General features: G+C 40.9%; 1 protein-coding gene across 8 annotated transcripts in view; it reads left to right on the top strand.

The window, feature by feature from the left end:
• Positions 1-22,836, top strand: part of LOC110524072 (FYVE and coiled-coil domain-containing protein 1) — a 55,363-nt gene that overhangs the window by 21,848 nt on the left and 10,679 nt on the right. For 6 of the 8 annotated variants that reach the window (XM_021603384.3, XM_021603385.3, XM_090235246.1 and 3 more), the window contains exons 9-14: positions 163-255; positions 4,361-4,479; positions 7,414-7,581; positions 8,842-8,991; positions 10,681-10,910; positions 13,731-13,884. In XM_021603384.3, coding sequence (XP_021459059.2) covers positions 163-255; positions 4,361-4,479; positions 7,414-7,581; positions 8,842-8,991; positions 10,681-10,910; positions 13,731-13,884 — 914 coding nt within the window. Of the gene's footprint in view, positions 1-162; positions 256-3,075; positions 3,175-4,360; positions 4,480-7,413; positions 7,582-8,841; positions 8,992-10,680; positions 10,911-13,730; positions 13,885-22,836 lie in introns of those variants that run through there. The other 2 variants (XM_021603386.3, XM_090235248.1) reach the window with 2 other exon arrangements.

Raw genomic sequence — 22,836 nt, 5'->3', positions numbered from 1 at the left:
AATTAGACAATTAATTACTATGTGTGAATCAGAACACATTTACCTCTTTATAAAACAGTGTGCTTTTGCTGTGCAGGAGCTGCAGAATTCTCCTCACTTTCATGTTTTTGAATGACCGATTTGGCACAATTTGAACACTTGTATGTTTTGCTCTCTATCCAGAGTTTGAAAGATGAGCTGGGGAAACTGAGGGTCCAGTTGCCTAAAGAGCAGGAGAAGGTGTCCAGTCTGGAGACCAAAATCTTTGAGATAGAGGTCTGTATCTTCACCTCTTTCATTATTCACATATGATAGAGAACATTATAACAACTCTAATGCAATGGTAAATCTTCGCGCTGGCTGTAGCGTTATAGGTTGGGGGGGTCCAAAATATTTTTTTGCTATTTTCACAACCAGAATTATGGGCGCAAAAGTTGGCGGTGGCGTGAAAGGGCTGGATTTTGATGAATAAACAGGTTGTGTGTGTGTTGAGGCTTCTCTGGCCGGTCAGAACATGCTCCATGGCTAAATATGTGGTTGCTTCATGTTGTGTATTTACGGTATTTTATGTATCAACTCCAATTAGAATGTTAGTCCGTTATAGCCTAGTTTATTAAATTCACTAGAATATTGATAAGACCTGAAAAGACACTGTATAATTTTATTCAAATTCTAATAAAAACAAAAAAACAACTTGTTCTAAATATGCTATGTCTAACTACAGTTACTGGCACCATAATTACTCGCCAAAGGTGTATAATACAGACCAGGTAACTTAGACTATGGAAGGTTTTACACACATCCAAACTTTTCACAGGAGCTGGATAAAGATCCAATATAAAGAGAAAGGGGGAATGTCCACTCACCGTTATACTGCTCACAAATGTAATGTTTTAATAAACATCATGGAACCATCTTATGGATCATATTTGCACTCCTCTGGAAATAGCAGACGAAATTGCATCGCATCCGAACCATGTACGTTCTCACCATATACCCATGGACGGTGAATCTTTCTAATTAAGTTAGTTTTTTTAATCAAATTAAACGAAAAACAATATATATATATATTTTTAAACGAACAATATTTCTAAATAGGATCGGATCCGAAGCATGATATCATAAATCGCTTCTCTCGTTACATGGCACTGTGTGCACACGTAGGCCTAAATGTCTTAACGCATAACATTCACACGTCTATACAAAATGCTAGGCTCCTGTCAATTGTATTGTTATCTGCAGTACGAGTTAAAAGACACACCTGCTCATTCAAGAGTTTTTCTTTATTTTTTACTATTTTCTATGTTGTAGAGTAATAGTGAAGACATCAAAACTATGACAGAACACATATGGAATCATGTAGTAACCAAAAAAGTGTTTAACAAATAAAAAATATATTTTATATTTGAGATTCGTCAAAGTAGCCACCCTTTGCCTTGATGACAGCTTTGCACACTCTTGGCATTCTCTCAACCAGCTTCATGAAGAAGGCTTTTCCAACCGTCTTGAAGGAGTTCCCACATATGCTGAGCACTTGTTGGCTGTTTTTCCTTCACTCTGCGGTCCAACTCATCCCAAACCATCTCAATTGGGTTGAGGTTGGGTGATTTTGGCCAGGTCATCTGAAGGAGCACTCCATCACCCTCCTTCTTAGTCAAATAGCCCTTACCAGATGGGATGGCGTATTGCTGCAGAATGCTGTGGCAGCAATGCTGGTTGTCTGCCTTGAATTCTAAATAAATCACAGACAGTGTCATCAGCAAAGCACCATCACACATCCTCCTCCATGCTTCACGGTGGGAACCACACAAGGTGAGATCATCCATTCACCTACTCTGTGTCTCACAAAGACGCATAGGTTAGAACCAAATCAAATCAAATTTATTTATATAGCCCTTCGTACATCAGCTGATATCTCAAAGTGCTGTACAGAAACCCAGCCTAAAACCCCAAACAGCAAGCAATGCAGGTGTAGAAGCACGGTGGCTAGGAAAAACTCCCTAGAAAGGCCAAAACCTAGGAAGAAACCTAGAGAGGAACCAGGCTATGTGGGGTGGCCAGTCCTCTTCTGGCTGTGCCGGGTGGAGATTATAACAGAACATGGCCAAGATGTTCAAATGTTCATAAATGACCAGCATGGTCCAATAATAATAAGGCAGAACAGTTGAAACTGGAGCAGCAGCACGTTCAGGTGGACTGGGGACAGCAAGGAGTCATCATGTCAGGTAGTCCTGAGGCATGGTCCAAGGGCTCAGGTCCTCCGAGAGAGAGAAAGAAAGAGAGAAAGGGAGATTTAGAGAGAGCACACTTAAATTCACACAGGACACCGAATAGGACAGGAGAAGTACTCCAGATATTACAAACTGACCCTAGCCCCCCGACACATAAACTACTGCAGCATAAATACTGGAGGCTGAGACAGGAGGGGTCAGGAGACACTGTGGCCCCATCCGAGGACACCCCCGGACAGGGCCAAACAGGAAGGATATAACCCTACCCACTTTGCCAAAGCACAGCCCCCACACCACTAACCAAAAATCTCAAATTTGGACTCATCAGACCAAAGGACAGATTACCACCGGTTTTATGTCCATTGCTCGTTTTTCTTGGCCCAAGCGCTTATTTGAGCTGTTATTGCCATAATATGGACTTGCTCTTTTACCAAATAGGGCTATCTTCTGTATACCACCCCTACCTTGTCACAACACAAACTGATTGGCTCAAACGCATTAAGAATGAAAGAAATTCCACAAATTAACTTTTAACAAGGCACACCTGTTAATTGAAATGCATCCCAGGTGACTACCTCATGAAGCTGGTTGAGAGAATGCCAAGATTGTGCAAAGCTGTCATCTAGGCAATGAGTGGCTACTTTGAAAAATCTAAAATATATTTTGATTTGTTTAACACTTTTGTTATTTCATGATTTCATGTGTGTTATTTTATAGTTTTTTTGTCTTCACTATTATTCTACAATGTAGAAAATAATAAAATAAAGAAAAACCTTGGAATGAGTAGGTGTGTCCAAACTTTTGACTGGTACTGTATGTGTGAGGCAGATTCTCCAAAAAATCTGCTTTTGATATGGCATTATAGGAGGACTGAATAGTTTGGAGGAGGATATCTTTTGCAATCGGACGAGGGTAGCTCTTTGAAAATGGGAATGGATAGCCTACTTGAACAAGAAAAATGCAGGTATGTGAATTGTGAATAATGAAAAAGCATGAGGACAAAAACCTCAAATGTTTCAAGGCACTCTGTTGACCATTTAAAACCTCTATATTCATAAGCTACTTTTAATATCGCAATGCTACTAAACCAGCCTTGATTAAGGGGAAGGTAGGCTATGCTTGTTTTTTTAATCAAATTAAATGAAATCGTTTTTTTATAAACCCGATTCACTGTCACAAAAGACGCATCTCTCCTTCCATGGGCACTGTGCATCATGGCTGGATAGTCTGCGCTTTCTCTCTCAAAATCCATTCCATTATCAACTGCGTTACCGTTAAGATGTGCTTTTTGTGGGTCTTAAAACTTCCCATTACTACTGTATGAAATGGTCACTTTTGTGCTTGTTTTTAAGGCAACATCTCAAATATTGACACCCCTCCCACCTCGGCGCAAGCGATCTGTTGTTAGACAGGCAAATGACCGAACCTGGCGTTAGGGCTGTAAAATGCCAGTGCTGCAGTTTTTACACGACGAAATTGCAAACTAACGTGCGTTTGACATAGCGCCAGACGAAAAAATGATACCACAGTCTTCAATCCCCTATCAAGATAGACCACTTTAGGATACACTGGCGCAGGACAACTGATTGGCTAAATGGCATGTCTGTTTAGCAGCTGACACTGGAATAGCGGAAGGAAAGAATCAGTAAGAGGAATTTGTGAAAGATCATATTGTGTGTAGAAGGAGAGAGTGGATGACAAATCCAGCCGTGGCACATTCATCTTGTCTGCCCTGGCAAAAGTGTTTATGTTTTCATTAGAGAGGCAGAGGAATGAATATGAGAAAGGGAAAAGGGGGCAAAGGTAAAAATACAAAAAGGGGGCGAGAGGAGCAGGGCTGCACACACCTGACTGGGTTAATTAATACCCCGAAGATTAGATTAGCTCAGTGTTCATAAGCCGAGGATGATAAAACTGAGGGCAGGGTGGTGTGAATCTCCTTCCTCTCCCTGCGTAGAGAGTCTGCCTGTACTATAATACTTTGCTATGATTGAGTGAAGGAGAGAGTTAATTTACAAAGCATCGCTCCTCTGTAGACTTCTTAATCCTTTGTCTGTATTTAAAGGGGTCAGCAGTTCATCTGTTTACGAAAGCTTTTTTGGTTCTTAAAAAAAAAAAACGAGTGTATGTTATGATTATGTTTGATGAAGGGGGTGAATGAGGAGTACTCACGGCTGATTGGAGAGAAGGATGCTCACGTCGCAAAGTCGGAAGCCGCTATTCGTCAGAGTGAGGGAGAGATTCAGCGACTGAGAGACTCTGTCACCAGGTATGGCTATAACCTTCCATTTACCTCTGACATACGGCAGCGTTCATTTCATACAAAATAGTAACTAAAATATTAGTCAAACTCATGTTTTTCAATGGCAATTGACAAGACTATAACTGACTAAATAGACACAGAAAAATTATAACTAAACAGAAATTATGTTTCAGTTGACTAAAACGAAACGAGAAAAAATGATCTCTGTGAATAAAATCGGACTACTAAGTGGACTGGATAAGGTTTTTTGGCGAGATTATGCTTTTCAATGATAATAAGCACAAGCTAACCAGTCACCATCAGCCTTCTACTTAGCTACCTTTTGCCTGGTTAAGAAACCCAAGCTGCTTTACAAAACAAAACAATAGTAGCATTGAGTTTAATAGTAAAACAAGTCTAGCTATGTTTTTCTCTCCCTTGAGCATAGAAAAGTAGCCGTCTTTAAATTTGTAGTCTCGCTCAACCCTCCCACTTTCCTCACTGCATTTCATAGCCAGGTTCTGTAGCCAACATGGCCAAGTCTCCCTCTTTCCCTGGTAGAAATTATTCTAGCCCTTACCGTTCAAAAGATATGACCCATTATACGTTTTTGATTTCTATTGTGCGTTGGCGGCCGCCTCTTACGTTCATGATGCATATCTCGGGCCGTTCTTAAACTGGGTTACTTGCGGACCGTTAACCATATGTTTAGACCACACCTTGTTCAGTCATGTCACCTTATTAGTAGGGCCGTGGCGGTCACAAAATGTTGTCAACCAGTGATTGTCAAACAAATAACTGCCTGTCTCACGGTAATTGACTGTTAATTAACATAAACATGTCTATCATCTCCTGGCTTTCACGCACAGCCTACAAGCTACTGATGGAACATCTACATTAAAAAAAGTCTAATAAATCCATTTAATATAGTGTACACCAAGGAGGAGCAAAGTATTGGCTGTATCCGGCCCACTGGGCACTTCAAAATATCAATATTTTTTTTACCCCTTTTTTTTCTCCCCAATTTCATGTTATCCAATTGGTAGTTACAGTCTTGTTCCATCGCTGCAACTCCCGTTCGGACTCAGAAGAGGCGAAGGAGATTAGTGCGTCCTCCGAAACACGACCCAGCCAAGCCGCACTGCTTCTTGACACAATGCCCTCTTAACCCGGAAGCCAGCCACACCAATGTATCAGAGGAAGCTCCGTACACCTGGCGACCATATCAGCGTGCATGTGCCCGGCCCGCCACAGGAGTCACTGTGATGGGACAAGGAAATCTCGCCCTGCCAAACCCTCCCGTAACCCGGACAACGCTGGGCCCATTGTCCGCCGCCTCATGGGTCTCCCAGTCACTGCCAGCTGTGACACAGCTCGGGATCGAACCGGGTCTGTACGGACGTCTCAAGCACTGATATGTAGTGTCTTAGACCGCTTCGCCACTCAGGAAGCCCCCACAAATTGATTTGAACAAAAATGTGTCCCTTCATTGAATTTCAAAGTCCGGATGTGGCCTTCGAGCCAAAAAGTTTGCCCACCCCTGGACGACACCATTACAATAAATCCATTCTTTATTTTAGACACGTCTAAAGAAACATGATATGAACAAAATGTAGTCTTATTTCAGAAGAACAGAATAGCATACTGAGTTGTTCTTATGTTAGGACCTGATATGGCTGTGAGCTACACTAGTTCATTTAGAAGACAAGATTTGCCTAGAATTCCGTGGCATAATTTTATTTCATTTTATAGTATGAAGAAACAATTGAACATAGCTTCATAGAATATAAAGGATATTTTCTCCAAACGATTTCGAAGAAAGTGCGCACATGCGGCTATTCTGTGGAGCATTTAACAAATAAACTGGTCCTCCTATATGTTTAATTTAGAGTTATTTATGCAACTTAAGTTGTGATACAAACGTAGGGCTATATTTTTTAAAACATTTTTAATACGTTCTTAGGCTGCATGACGGGACTCTAATGGTGATTTGAAAAAAAGTTGCATGAAAGGCATGAGCTCTGATTTTGTTTTTTGTTCAAGCTGCACACACTTCATCAGTCTCTCATTCACAATTTTACAAGCACTTGATAATATTCTCACCAGACCTCGAATTTCCCAGTGGCATCTCCCTTGTGTGGCTGTAATGCCCCCTAAAGAAATCCATGAACTCTGAGGCCAAATTAATACAACCACTCGCATCAACAACAAAAAATGTAAGCAATGAGGCTGATGTAACAGATCAGAACGTTTTGCTTAAAATGTTGATGAACTATCTCTTCCCATTATCAGCGCAGCAATGCGCACACGGCAGGAGGCAGGAAGCGCAAATGTTCCAAAATGCAATCAATTAACGGGAAAACGCTCTTCCTGAAAGTGATGGCAAATGCGATTATTATTATAAAGATGCCTTTTTATGGTGGAAAAAGGCATGCACTGTTTCTTGCCTTACTGCACAAGCTGGGAATCATTCACAAGTGATAATACATCATTCACAAATGATAGGCTAATATTGTCACCCATCAGACTATTCTTAATTTAACGTTGTCTTTACATATACTAAATAACATATACTGTATGTCTGTGGTACATGTGTGCTGTATGTACATGTGTGCCTGTGAGAGAGGGAGAGAACATTGGAGAATGCTGTAGCAGGCCTCACTCTCCATTGACTTGCATGGAATTTGCTTATACTGTATAATCTACTCTAGAAGTGTATGAGTGGATTTCTTTAGATATAGTTTTAATATATATATATTGGTCCTCACAATATACAGTATATACCAAACATCATTACGATCTGATCATTTAAACATGTATTCACAGGACTTTAACCCCATGTGTCCAAAGTACAATAGTACAATATAGTACAATATCAAAACTCACATTGTAGACAAACGCCAATTCGCTCTTCCATTCGCTTAATCCCTGTCACTCCCTTCTAATCGCTCCCCCATTTAGTGCCGAGGAGGCTCTCTTGGAGGTCCAGGCGGCACGTGAGGAGCTGAAGAAGAAATTGGAGCAGGCCGAGGTTGACAAGCATAGCCATTGCCTCAGGACGACAGCAGAGATCGACGACCTCTACCGAACCAAGAGCACCCTGGAGGAGCGCCTCATCGAACTAATCAAGTATGCCCTGGGCCTTCCACCCTCCTCTGCACCTGCCCCGAGCCATGGGAGGAAACAGAAAAGTGACAGCTGCACCTTTTGATCTTGTAGAGGGGGAGGAGCTTTGTTTAGGAACTTGAAAGGGTGTTGATGACTTGTTTTCCCCCCTTTGTTTGGGCGATCAGATGGCATGTTATGTCTGGGTTCTGCCCTCTTAGCTGAGCCCTGGGGGAAGTGTGTGTTCTGAGGATGATCTCCCATAGCGAACACAGTTTAGGCCTTTGATATGCCATCTCACCACTGACAGTCTCATCTGATGAGAAGGAGGGAGGGAAAGGAAAGAGATGGATGGGGGGGGGGAAAGGGTATAAAAAAGTGACACAGAGGAGGGCGACGAAGAAATAAGTTGTTTGGAGACAGACAGAAACCAATTCGGAATTCCAAATCAACCGGTAGGCACTTCTGTAGGTGTAAAACAATTGGTTAGGTGTATCCAATATACAGCTAAAAGGGCAAGATGAAAGAACTACTGTACTGTATGGATTATACATATCCGATCTGTTGAAATCTACTGTACATAAAGTGCCTAGGAGTAGTCGATTTGGAATTCAGAAAGTCTATGATTTCAAGGAGAAAGAGAGTGCGAGGGGGATTTCAAGAGGGAGAAGAATGAAGAGAAAGCAACAGCTCTTGTCTGCTTATGATTATTCCGTTGTTTTGGCAGTAATTGATGCTCTCTCTCTCTCTCTCTGTCTCAGCTATTCGCATAGCTCTCATCCCCAGTAGGGGATAAAACACAATTCCAGCTCCCCTGGGGTCTCCTTAAACCACTAGAGTGCTGTTATTTACCGTCTTCATTTACTCTTTCACTTTTTCCTATTCCTTACTGCTCATTGGCAGAAAGATGCACTCCAGAACAGGGGGTCATTGGAAAGTGCATGTGGAATTAGATTAGGACAATGTAAACAGAATAGCATGAGTAATGATTATGTACCCACAAACCATACAAATGTATGATTCACTCGTTACAAAGAAACCATGCCTGAATGAACCTAACTGAGCGGATAATTGCCATACTCTGTCACTCTCTGATGAACAGAGGGGAACAACCAGATTTGTATAACCCATGTTCTTTTTGGCAGCACGTCCTGCGCTCTAACCCCCTACCTGTGTATGTGTGTGTGTACCCGTGTGTGTTTGTGACCTTTTTGGTGCTTTGTGCTTCGATGCTGGATCCAAACATTCAAAATGTATTCACAGTGTGTGTATGTGCTCCGGCAGGGATAAGGACATTCTGTGGCAGAAGTCCGATGCTCTGGAGTTTGAGCAGAAGCTGCGGGCAGAGGAACGCTGGTTGCAGGACAAGGAGGCCACCCACTGCCTGGGCTGTCAGGGCCATTTCACCTGGTGGCTACGCCGACACCACTGCAGGTGGGCACTGAGAGGGCACTGACTCACCAAATGGCCATATTACGTCATGTTACGGGAACCGTAGACACGGTGTTAATTGCTATTAGAGAGTCGGTGACTTTAGAAATTGCTGACTCTTCTTTTTTTCTTATCGTGACTTCAACAGACTACGGTCTGACTGGTAATGATTGAAAACATTGTGATACACCTATACACCAGTGGAGGCTCCTCATAGGAGGAAGGGATTTCAGGGATTCAGGGATTTTCATATTTAAAAAAAAAAAAAAGTTACATTCAAAAAGTTATCCTTTTTAGATAAAACTAAGCTAAATATAATCAGGTCACCAAATAATTGATTGATTAAAACATACTATTTTGCTAAGAAATGTCCACAGTAGCCTCAACAGCACTCTGTAGGGTAGCACCATGGTGTAGCCGGAGGACAGCTAGCTTCCGTACACCTCTGGGTCCATTGACTTCAATACAAATCTCACCCCCTTCCATAGACTAATACAGTACTGAAAGTATAAGATACAGCTAGCTAGCACTGCAGTTTGATTGGGTGGAAAAATTAATTCCTTCCAAAATGAAGGGCAAGCAAGAGAGAGAGAGATTAATTTTTAAAACTTTCAGTTTCACTTAGCCAGCAAATGCAGCTAGCTACTTTACCCTACTCAAACAGAGGGATGCTATGTTAGCTAGCTGGCTATGACTATCCAACACAACACTGGAACTCTTCCAAGTAAAGGTACGCTTTTGGTTTTTACAAATGTATTGCCACTGTAGCCGGCCGGTGTAAGTACTAAACTGCTTACTGACTGTACACTGTAACGTTATTAGTTATGTTGACTATGACGTTACTTTAGCTAATATGGTGACAACGATGTAGGCTGTGGGTAGCAGTTTGGCTTAGAAAGGTTTTTTCGCCTGGACACATACTGCTGATGTGTTGTGCATTAATGTCCACAAGCGACGAAGGGAAAATATGAGAGGAGGAGAGGATATAGATGCGAGAAGGAATAAAACGTGGCTATTATGAAAGTGAACTGTATTTACGTGTGATCAGGGGTGTATTCATTCCACTGATTTTAAACGGGATTAACATACCTGAATTCGTCCAATAGAAACTCTCGTTTGCAACTATTGGACTAATTATCACATCCTTTATCAGCTAGATGCAGGCAAGAGTGTGTAAGGCGGTATTGAATGTGTCACTGTCTGTCCATGTGTCACTGTCTGTCACCTCAAATTCTTCTCTTGACCTGTGTGAACCTACATTGTAAACTTTCATTCATAGGCTATGTTGTAGCAACCTCATGATGGGTATACGGAAAATTAGAGTATCATGTAATAGCCTAAACCTATCTCTGTGAATGGAATATGAATGACAGTCATCCAATATGCTGTAATAGAAATAAGGCCATGCTGATAAAAATAAATTGTCCTCCCTCATCTTTAACGCCACTGACCGCCACTGTTATACACATTTGTAAACAGGCCATTTTACATAGTGGTTACAATGGACAGAGGTGGTGAATCTGGCGATATTGCCAGGATGGTTGATTGAGTATATTGGCTAATAATTCCAAGGTCTCAATTATATTGGACTTTCAGGCAATTCAGTATTTGAATTGGCATTTTAGTAATTTAACTCCTGTATTGAATGAATGTTCCACAGTGATACAATACTAGACTCTCTTCTTGTTTCAGGCTGTGTGGACGCATCTTCTGCTACTACTGCAGTAACAACTTTGTGATGACCAAGCACAGTGGGAAAAAGGAGCGTTGCTGTAGGGAATGTTACACCCAACATAGAGCCGTGGTGGAGAGGTTCACAGAGGGTGAGCTGAGTCCCTCCGACACCCAGCTGCCTCCCCCCGTAATTGGGCCTCACTCACTCCCCAAACCAGCCCCCTACAAACCTACTCCCAGGGTTACAGGTGAGATATAGATGGTCTCACGTATGCACACGCAAATACACGTACACACTCCTAGTATGCGCACTCAAAAACCCACACATACAAATACATGCTCACACACTTGCAAAGGCCTTTTTCAAACACTCAGTCGAAAGGGACACGTATTTAAGCAAACCCCCTTGAGACAATTTGATTGAAAAACACAATTTGTTACAATTACTCTGGCCTTCTTTCAAGGTTGTGTAAAGTGGTTTTGTGTTGAATAGGGAAGTCATAACAGGTACTGAAACAAGACCATCCTCTGTACCCTGTGGAATAAGAACAGAAACCTTCTGGCATTCCTAACCATTCTAGTGGTTTACTTCCATTATCTTGTTCTAAGCAAAATGGCGAGGGGTGGTAGGTGCCACCTCAATTCAATTGTCTTAATCTCCCTTCCGCTTTACTGCTTTCATGAACAAAAATGGCAAAAACCACAGCGGAGGTTGCTTGGCAAACATCTGCCTTGTTTTGTCACGTCATTGTACTGGGAAGGGAAAATGTACGGCTACTACAGATTTCAAGAAGTCTTCATATTCCTCAAAAGGTAAGTTCTGCTGTGGACGTTTATAGAACAGCCAAAGCCCAATGACGTGCGTCGTCATCACACATACAAAACCTGACAGATGGGATAAGATAAGAAGTTCAAAGAGATAGGCTAGTAAAAACATCAAGAGATACTGTACGATTAGAAAGGTTAAAACATTATGTAAAACATCAGAGCACAATTGAAAAATATATGGCCCATGGAAACCAAACGAGGGGGGTCTGTGGTGATAGGTGGGATGGGCAGAGAGGGTGGGATTAAAGAGCTTATGTTTGGTAATGTGTTATTGTTATGTGACTGCTTTATATAAAAGTACCATGTGTGTAAAGCGTGTATGCAAAATGTCTATGTAAAATGTGTATGTAAAATGTTTGTACAGTACCAGTCAAAAGTTTGGACACACCTACACATTCAATGGTTTTTCCTTATTTTTACTATTTTCCACATTGTAGAATAATAGTGAAGAAGAAATCAAAACTAGGAACTCATACATATGGAATCATGTCCTAACCAAAAAAGTGTTAAACACATAAAAAATATATTTTAGATTTTAGATTCTTCAAAGTAACCACCCTTTGCCTTGATGACAGCTTTGCACACTCTTAGCATTCTCTCAACCAGCTTCACCTGGAATGCTTTTCCAACATTCTTGAAGGAGTTCTCACATATGCTGAGCACTTGTTGGTTGCTTTTCCTTCACTCTGTGATCCAACTCATCCCTAACTATCTCAATTGGGTTGATGTTGGGTAATTGTGGTGGCCAGGTCATCTGATGCAGCACTCCATCACTCTCCTCCTTGGTCAAATAGCCCTTACACAGCCTGGAGGTGTGTTGGGTCAATGTCCTGTTGAAAACAAATGATAGTCCCAGTAAGTGCAAACCAGATGGGATTGCGTAACGCTGCAGAATGCTGTGGAAGCCATGCTGGTTCAGTGTGCCTTTAATTCTAAATAAATCACAGACAGTGTCACCAGCAAAGCACCCCCACACCGTCACACCTCCTCCATGCTTCGCTGTGGGAACCACACATGCGGAGATCATACGTTCGTTCACCTACTCTGAGTCTCACAAAGACACGGCAGATGGAACCAAAAATCTCAAATTTGGACTCATCAGACCAAAAGACAGATTTCCAATGTCTATTGCTCATGTTTAGTGGCCCAAGAAAGTCTCTTCTTATTGGTGTCCTTTAGTAGTGGTTTCTTTACTGCAATTCGACCATGAAGGTTTGATTCACGCAGTCTACTCTGAACAGTTGATGTTGAGATGTGTCTGTTACTTGAACTCTGAAGCATTTATTTGGGCTGCAATTTCTGAGGCTGGTAACTCTAATGAACTTACTCTCTACAGCAGAGGTAACTGTGGGTCTTCCATTCCTGTGGTGGTCCTCATGAGAGCCAGTTTCATCATAGCGCTTGATGGTTTTTGCGACTGCACTTGAAGAAACTTTAAAAGTTCTTGAAATTTTCCATATTGACTGACCTTCATGTCTTAAAGTAATGGTGGAGTTTAATTTATATGCTTATTTTAGTTGTTCTTGCCATAATATGGACCTGGTCTTTTACCAAATAGGGTTATCTTCTGTATACCACCCCTACCTTGTCACAACACACATTGATTGGCTCAAACGCATTAAGAAGGAAAGAAATTCCTTAAATTAACTTTTCAACAAGGCACACCTGTTAATTGAAATGCATTCCAGGTGACGACTTCATGAAGCTGGTTGAAAGAATGCCAAGAGTGTGCAAAGCTGTCATCAAGGCAAAGGGTTATTTTACACTTTTTTGGTTACTACATGATTCCATAAGTGTTATTTCATAGTTAGGATATCTTGACTATTATTCTACAATGTAGAAAATAGTACAAATAAAGAAAAACCCTGGAATGAGCAGGTGTGTCCAAACCTTTGACTGGACCTGTATGTGTAGCAGAAAAGCTGAAAAAAATGTATATATATATTTGTCCTCCGAAGGTGGATAGGTAAAATAATATATATATATATATTTTTGTTGTAAAAGAACATCAAGACAAAAGCCTTGGTGATCACAATTTGCTATTCATAAAAACATAATGTGATCTCTATGGCTTTTCTATGTGTAAAACATGTATGACTGCCTGGGATAGAATTGGGTATAGGTGTGACTTCTTGCTCCTGTTATGTCTTTAGACAGCTCTTATAAACACTTTATTAATGCATACATACAGGCTAGTGTTACAAGTACATGACTGGTTTGATCACCTGTTTCCTGTGCAGTGTCGGACCCCAGCGCCAAGACTGATGACGGGGCCTATGACATCATCACAGAGGAGGATGCGAACGGTATCTATGACAGCGACTCGCTGTCCCTAACCACAGGGGATTCACTGGAGGGGGAGCAGGACACACGGCCACTGGGGGCGCTAGAAATGTGAGTGCAACCAGACATGGACAGATACCTAGCCAAATAAACACACACACACGTGTACACACACACGCATGCGCCTATACACAAATGTGGGTACACACACACACACACAGCATTCCAAGTGCACAGTCATGACAAACTATTGAGTAATGACAAGCTCTCTCTCAAAGAGTCATGAAAAACTCTCAAATCTCTCAAAGACGTGCGCTCATTTCATGACAAAAATTTCAGTCCTTTAGGAGGACTTGATTTCCAGTGGCATGCAGTGAACGGGCTTATCTCGTACCACAGAATTCCCTCAAAGTAAGACTTTATTCACAACAAATGTATCTTTATTTTTCAATATTAAGAATTCCAACGGTATTGACTTAAAACTTCTTATGGGCAGGTGGGACGGTAACGTCCCACCTAGCCAACATCTGGTGAAATTGCAGAGCGCGAAATTCAAACTACAGAATTATAACTATTTAACTTTCATAAAATCACAAGTGTAATACATCAAAATAAAGCCTACCTTCTTGTTAATCCAGCCGCTGTGTCATATTTCAAAAAGGCTTTACGGCGAAAGCACACCATGCGATTATCTGAGGACAGCGCCCCGTATACAAAACCATGAAAAACATATTATCAACCAGGCAGGTGCGACACGAAAGTCAGAAATAGCGATATAAAAAATGCCTTACCTTTGATGATCTTCTTCTGTTGGCACTCCAAAAGGTCCCAGGTACATCACAAATGGTCCTTTTGTTCGATAATGTCCTTCTTTATATCCATAAAACTCAGTTTTAGCTGGCGCGCTTCAGTCAATAATCCACCCAGTTTCCCTCCATCAAAATGCATACAAAATGAATCCCAAACATTACTAATAAACTTTTCCAAACAAGTCAAACAACATTTATAATCAAACCTTAGGTACCCTAATAAGTAAATAAATGATCAAATTTAAGATGGAGAATCGTTATTGTCTGCCGGAGAAAAAATACCAAAGAATGCGCTCTCATGGTTTGTCCTCGGGGTTTCGCAGGCCATATCAGTTCTGTTATACTCACAGATATTATTTTAACAATTGTAGAAATTTTAGAGTGTTTTCTATCCAGATCTACCAATTATGCATATCCTAGCTTCTGGGCCTGAGTAACAGGCAGTTTACTTTGGGCACGCTTTTCATTTGGACGTGAAAATACTGCCCCCTACCCAAGAGAGGTTAACGTTTCGGGAAGTAACAACTAGCCTACACGTGGATGCCGTACAAGACATGCAGCACTCCAATGGATCCTGACGATCTTGCAAGTGTGATCAGAGTGATTGTCCGTGAGGAAATATCCTCCAATCACCAAGCTGAGCCCAACCAACAACACAGTAGTGAAACTTCAAACCACTGTCATCAATTGAGGCTAAAAGGAAAAAGATCTCAAGGTTTCAGCTACCGCCCTACACACCTGGCTGGAAACGGTGGAGAAGTATGACACATTGCTAGTTGCAAATAAGCTGCTGGAGGAAAAGACACAGGTGCTGGGAAACCACGGCAGGAAATGTAATTTGAGAATAATCGGATTGGATCATGGAATCCAAAGATGGTTAACCAACAGCCTATGTAAGCACAGATCTACAGAAACAGCAAGCTACCTACAACCAGGTGAGAGGACTACTGAGCGAAACTAACCTGAGGTACAGCGTGGTTCACCCGGCGAAGCATCAACAACAAGACCCACGCAAGCCTCTGCAGCAATGGAAGTCAAGCCAATGCTGGATTACTCCCCCGACCATAATCTACTCGGCCTCACAGGCTTTCTGACCCCCTCCCCTTTCTGTATTATTTATTTCGCGTTCGACTCCCGTCTGTCTTTGTGTGGGTGTTCAACCCACTTACTTTTTTACACCCTCTTGACCCTCTTAGACGGGACCCACGAATAGAATGTCCCAGAGGGAACTGAACAGCAATGAGCAAATTACTGTTCAAATTAGGATCTGTTGAATGCTTCATATTCGTCCCTACTAAACAGGTTTCAAGCTTATGAGTTTTTATTTCACGTTAATGATTTCATATGGTTTATTATCCCCCCCTTTCTAGTCCAGTAGAATGTATTTGGTATTTAGATTATGGGACGATAATAGAGGGAGCTCTGTGGATGGGCTATTTGTTCCTGTCATGCCAGAGCCCTGCAACTGTATGCATCGTTGTTGGAGTCTACAAGAAAGGGATGTTGTAAATATTACGAATATAACACAGCTGCAATGTAATCATGAATATTCCCTTTTTGGTGGGAGGGAAAGGGGGAGGTTTATATGAGTTGCGACCTGGTGAGACTCCTGGGAAATGTGTTTTTTTCTTTTTATACATATTCTATGCTGGTTACAGAATACACATCTATTTACTTTTTAAGTTATCAGTGCTTTCTTGGAGTTTACAGGGCATGAATGAACAAAGAAAATGTACTACTACAGTTGTTTTGATATTATCAATAGGAAGGAAACTCATAATAATGAGGAAAATCAATAGGAAACTCATAATAATGATGGATGATATATAAGCAAAATAGAAAACATCAACTTCAAGGTGGCTGCCTCCTCTACTGCTAATAATTAAACAAAAGCAGTAAGGGACAGATCAAAATTTTATGGGGAGGGCTCCCCCCCATAGAATTAACAAAAAATAATGTTTATGACTACAAATAGCAATAACTGTAGCGACCCTGTGTTTATCAACTTTGCCACTTAAGCATGCTTTGGTGGCACAGACGATGCCACACAGGGCTACGGACCAGAAGTTTGACGGTTCGCCGACGAGCTCACTCTCCCTGCCTGTTTAATTACACTACGACCAGAGCCGGCTGCAGACAATTGTCAGCTAGGTAGAAATAGTATTTTCTACATTTTGATGCCATATTTATAATTATATAAAATATACGCAATGATTTTTCCACCAACAGGTGTCTGTGCCAATGCACCACACAACCAATCGACAAAGCATAATGACTTCGGAAACTTGTGTTTTCAACATCCCAAACATCTTGACACATAAAAAGCATGAGCTGGCGCACACCCAGAGAAAATGATTTAGTGTAGAGGTGCTGACTAGCGGTGAATAAACTGTAAGCTATAGAAAGGGAGTCGCACACTCTATATATATATATATATATATATATAGCTTAAATGACTGGGTAAAAAAACACCAACATTTCGGCATCACTGTGCCTACTTCAGGGTCATTTCATGAATGCTTGAACTCGGTTATGTCGACAAACAGTTCAATTAGTGCGACCAATGACAACAGTGAGGGTGTCATAATTGTGTGTCATATATGCTAGGTTGTGTCATGGTTCCTTCTGGCACCAGAGGGCGACAGAGGCCGTCCTAGAGACTTTTATTGGACTTATTCTTATTGTCTTATTTCATGATTGTGTCCCTGTTTTTAAAGAGTTTTGTCTTCTGTGGTCCTTTGCAGATGCTTGAATTGTTTATCGTGTGCGTTCCTTTCCTGAGTGAGTTTGAGACTTAGTGTTTGTTCCTTCAAGTATACAGTGATATTGCGGCTACCATATATCAGTAAAGCATTATGTGTATACTTAAGCACTGATTCCTCGTCTGGTCTCTTTTCTGTGCCTGGGTCCAAACTAACCACGTCACAGGTTGAGCAGAATGAATTGAGCAAAACTTTTAAGACAATAGCCCACAGCATATTGAATATATGATGCCATTGTTATCATTAGCATCTACATACATTACTGTTTCATTTCATTTCATTTCACCTATGGAATTAACTGAATTTCTGCATAAATTGGTGATGAAAGTTGATCTGATCTTCATCTAAGTCACAACAATAGACAAACACAGACAAACAACCCCGTTCTGCTAGCGGAACCCCTCGCCAACAGCCAATGAAATTGCAGGGCACCAAATTCAGAAATCTCATAATTCACATTTCTCAAACATACAAGTATTAGACACCATTTTAAAGATAGAATTCTTGTTAATCCAACCACTGTGTCCGATTTCAAAAAAGCAGAGCATATCATAATGTTAGGTCAGCAACTAGTCACAGAAAGCATACAGCGATTTTCCAACCAAAGAGAGGAGTCACAACAAGCAGAAATAGAGATAAAATGAATCACTAAACTTTGATATTCTTCATCAGATGACACTCCCGGGACAACATGTTACACAATATATTTATGTTTTGTTCGATCAAGTTCATATTTATATCCAAAAACCTCTGTTTACATTTGGCTTTGCCTTCAAAACATCCCGTGAATTTGCACAGAGCCACATCAATTTACAGAAATACTCATAATAAACATTGATAAAAGATATAAGTGTTATTCACAGAATTAAAGATATACTTCTCCTTAATGCAACCGCTGTGTCAGATTTCAAAAAAGCTTTACGGAAAAAGCAAACCATGCAATAATAGTACGGTGCTCAGAGACCAACACAACCCAAAAAAATATCTGCCATGTTGGAGTCATCAGAAGTCAGAAATAGCATTATAAATATTCACTTACCTTTGATGATCTTCATCAGAATGCACTCCCAGGAATCCCAGTTCCACAATAAATGTTTGATTTGTTCCATAAAGTCCAAATAACTCCTTTTGGTTTGCGCGTTCACTTACGCGCGGGCAGGGCCGAGCAAAAGTTCAGATGAAAAGTCATATTACAGTTCGTAGAAACATGTCAAAAGAAGTATCGAATCAATCGTTAGGATGTTTTTATCATAAATCTTCAATAATGTTCCAACCGGAGAATTCCTTTGTCTGTAGAAAAGCAATGGAACACGAGGTAAAGAGCTCGTGGCTCTCTGCCAGACCTCTGACTCATTTCCCTCTCATCCAGCCCCACTTCACAGTAGAAGCATCAAACAAGGTTCTAAAGACTGTTGACATCTAGTGGAAGCCTTAGGAAGTGACACTGTGTATTCGACAGGCCAAGAGTTGAAAAACTACAAACCTCAGATTTCCCACTTCCTGGTTGGATTTTTCACAGATCTTCGCCTGCCATATGAGTTCTGTTACAGTCACAGACATCATTCAAACATTTTTAGAAACTTCAGAGTGTTTTCTGTCCAAATATATTAGCAACTGAGACTGAGTAGCAGGCAGTTTACTCTGGGAACGCTTTTCATCCAAACGTCAAAATGCTGCCCCCTAACCCAAACAGGTTAAACTAATAACACACAAACAAGTATATGTTTTAATGTCTTTATTGAACACACCGTGTAAATATTCACAGTGCTGGGTGGAAGAAGTATATGTGAACCCTTGGATTTAATAACTGGTGGACCTTCCTTTGGCAGCAATAACCTCATGCAAATGTTTGGACCATTCCTCTTTACAAAACTGAAATATTCTTGGGATGTCTGGTGTGAACTGCTCTCTTGAGGTCATGCCACAGCATCTCAATCGGGTTGAGGTCAGGACTCTGACTGGGCCACTCCAGAAGGCGTATTTTCCTGTTGCATCACCCAACTTCTGTTGAGCTTCAATTGGCAGACAGATAGCCTTACATTCTCCTGCAAAATGTCTTGATAAACTTGGGAATTTGTTTTTCCGTTGATGATAGAAAGTTGTCCAGGTCCTGAGGCAGCAAAGCAGCCCAAAACCATGATGCTCCCTCCACCCTACTGTACTGTTGGGATAAGTTTTTGATGTTGGTGTGCAGTGAATTTTTTTGCTCCACACATAGTGTTGTGTGTTCCTTGCAAACAACTCAACTGTAGTTTCTTCTGTCCACAGAATATTTTGGAACATCCAGGTGCACTTTTTGCAAACTTCAAACATGCAGCAATGTTTTTTTGGACAGCAGTGGCTTCTTCCGTGGTGTCCTCCCATGAACACCATTCTTGTTTAGTGTTTTACGATACTCGTCAACAGAGATGTTAGCCTGTTCCAGAGATTTCTGTAAGTCTTTAGCTGACACTCTAGGATTCTTCTTAACCTCATTGAGCATTCTGCGCTGTGCTCTTGCAGTCATATTTCCCTTACGGCCACTCCTAGGGAGAGTAGCAACAGTGCTGAACTTTCCATTTATTGACAATTTGTCTTACTGTGGATTGATGCACATCGAGGCTTTTAGAGATACTTTTGTGACCCGTTCCAGCTTCTTGTGAATAGCGAACTCAAATTCTGTGAGTGTTTTTTTACAGGGCTGGGCAGCCCTATCCAACATCTCCAATCCCGTCTCATTGATTGGACTCCAGGTTAGCAGACTCTTAACTCCAATTAGCTTTTGGAGAAGTCATTAGCCTCGGGGTTCACATACTTTTTCCAACCTACACTGTGAATGTATAAATTATCTATTCAATTTCGACAAGAAATAGACAATAATTTGTGTGTTAGTTTAGTTTAAGCACACAGTGTTTGTCTATTGTTGTGACTTAGATGAAGGTCAGATCAAATGTTATGACCAATTTATGCAGAAATCCAGGTAATTCCAAAGGGTTCACATACTTTTTCCTGCCACTATATTTAAATATTTCCATTTTTATTTTCTTACATGTAATCTTTTGGTTCGACCATAATGCATTATAAGCATCATCAACAGGGGCAACATATTGGGTGTACTCTGATAAGCTGTGGAAAGAATACATTCATTTACAAGACCTGTCCAATATAATTGGTCATAAGAATGGCCTGAGATCAAAGTCAATATTCTGACCACTAGGGGTCAGTGTTTTTAAACATGATATCCTGTAGATCTCCCTTTGAGGTAGTAGGATCTCCATGTTACCTCCTCTCCTTGGTAGAGCAACATGCTCAATGCCTGTGTATTTGAGGGAGGAGATGGGATGGTTAGCTTCAACAAAGTGAGCTGCTACTGGATAGTCAATGTTCTTACACCTGATTGAGCTGCGGTGTTCAGCTATGCTTTGTTTTAATTGTCTTTTCGTTTGCCCTACATAGGCTTTCCCACATGAACAGGTGATGAGATAGATTACTCCCTTTGTCTTGCATGAGATGATACCCCTAACAGGGATTTTTCGACCTGTGTGTAGATGTCTGAAGAAGGATGTTTCTGTAGTGCTATTGTACTGGACACATGAGCCACATCATAGTTTCCATTTGGAATGGGTGTCAAGAGTGTCTGAGTGTGCTCAGGGGGCGGGTCAGATCTCACCAATCTATCTCCAATATTGCGACCACACTTATAGACCACCAGTGGGGGCTCCTTGAAGAGGTGTGCAATTTTTGTCTGGTTGCAGAATATGCCAGTGCTTTTTCAGGATTGCTTTCGTTTTCTCCGTACACTTGGTGTACTTAGTGCAAAAGACTGTTGCGTTGTTTTTCTTCTTTGGTTTAGTTTTTTTTTAGCAATTCCACTCTTGGTTTTTGAGATGTTTTCTTCATTGCAGTATTAAGAGTTTTGTCCTTGTAGCCTTTCCTTTTGAATTTATCTGTCATTTTCTTAACATTGCTGTCAAAATCTGACTGGTGGCCACAGATTTGTTTAACCCTGCATAACTGGCTATATGATTGACCATTCCTGAGGGAAAGGGGATGCATACTATCCGCACGTAGCAAGGTATTGCGATCTATGGGCTTTGTGTATAAGTCTGTATGTAATGCATCATTCTCTTTGATGATCCATACGTTCAGGTAATTTATTTTTCTCTCATCAATCTGCATGGGGCATTTGAGATATTTAGAGCTCTCGTTTAACACTGTTTTGGAATTCTGCTGACTTCCTTCCCAGAGCACAAAGACATCATCTATGTATCTCTTCAATGGGATGATTTTAGAAAGTAGGGTGTGTCTCTGTTTTGTAAATAAGTGCTTCCTCAAATTGTCCCACATGCAGGTTCTCATAGTTGGGTGCAAAAAGGGAGGGAGCCCATGGCTACTCCCCGAATTTGAAGGAAAAAGTCTGACTCAAAGATTAAGTAATTATTTGATAATACCAGTTCAGCGAGTTGCAAGATGCAATCATTGAATGGAGCAAGGTTAGGGTCTCTCTGATGAAGGAAGTGTTACAGTGCCCATTTGTGATAGTGATAGAAGTTTGTGATAGAAGTCACCTTTTAGATAGTTGTCGGTGACATTCATTCGCATAGTCACATTTGTTTTGTATACAAATTCCTCTTCTCGTTGTCACATTTTTTTATGATAATCGAAAGATCTGATTGTAAGTCCTTAAGAGCCATTCTCTCGTCTCTACTCAGGTTATCATAGGATTTGTGTTTCTGTTTGTCTTTCAGTAGGTCACCTACATCATTTTCAACAATCCTACAGAAGGTTTCTATGGATGCATTGCATTTGGGGGGAGGTATGAAGGAACTTTTTGCTCTAAATGTGGTTCTCTCAGAGTTAGTAGGTACCTCAATTTGGTTGATGGCACCATCTCCTGCTTGACTCACGGAAGGGCATGACTGTCTATTGATTGATTCACGTTGTAGACCTACAGTGGCAAGAAAAAGTATGTGAACCCTTTGGAAATACCTGAATTTCTGCATAAATTGGTCATAAAATTTTATCTGATCTGACATTATTCCCTCTAGATACAATTGTGTAGAGGAACTACAAACAACTCACTGCTGCAATTACAGACCTGAAAAACATTTATAATTTACCTGGTTCGTCATTCTTTTTAAAAATTTGCATTTACAAACCACTATTCACACTTACGGAGTCCCATGGGGTCAACCACTCCCACTCCACCCACTTACAAAGTTGGTACTATAGGTAGCAAGAACACAAGTTGAGGCTTTGTATCCAAACAATATTAAAAAAACTACTAGAAACCCTCCATAAACCAATGGGAATAATTACGGTATGTAACACAGGTCTTAGACATCAACAAAATACAGACTAGAAAAGAGTCTGAAATAATATCCCAATGTCCTCCCAAAATGTGTATAATAAATGAATACACTAAATTAATTCACAGATTCAATTTGACTCTGCAAAAATGCTGCCAATTCATCTCAGAATGATGACATTTGGCACACATGCTCAGGGATATG

This window comes from Oncorhynchus mykiss, chromosome 5 (assembly GCF_057628025.1).
Source record: "Oncorhynchus mykiss isolate SJ-2025 chromosome 5, ASM5762802v1, whole genome shotgun sequence".
Taxonomy (NCBI): Eukaryota; Metazoa; Chordata; class Actinopteri; order Salmoniformes; family Salmonidae; genus Oncorhynchus; species Oncorhynchus mykiss.
Note: the sequence above shows the minus strand (reverse complement) of the source record. Positions and strands in the feature narration are given on the sequence as shown.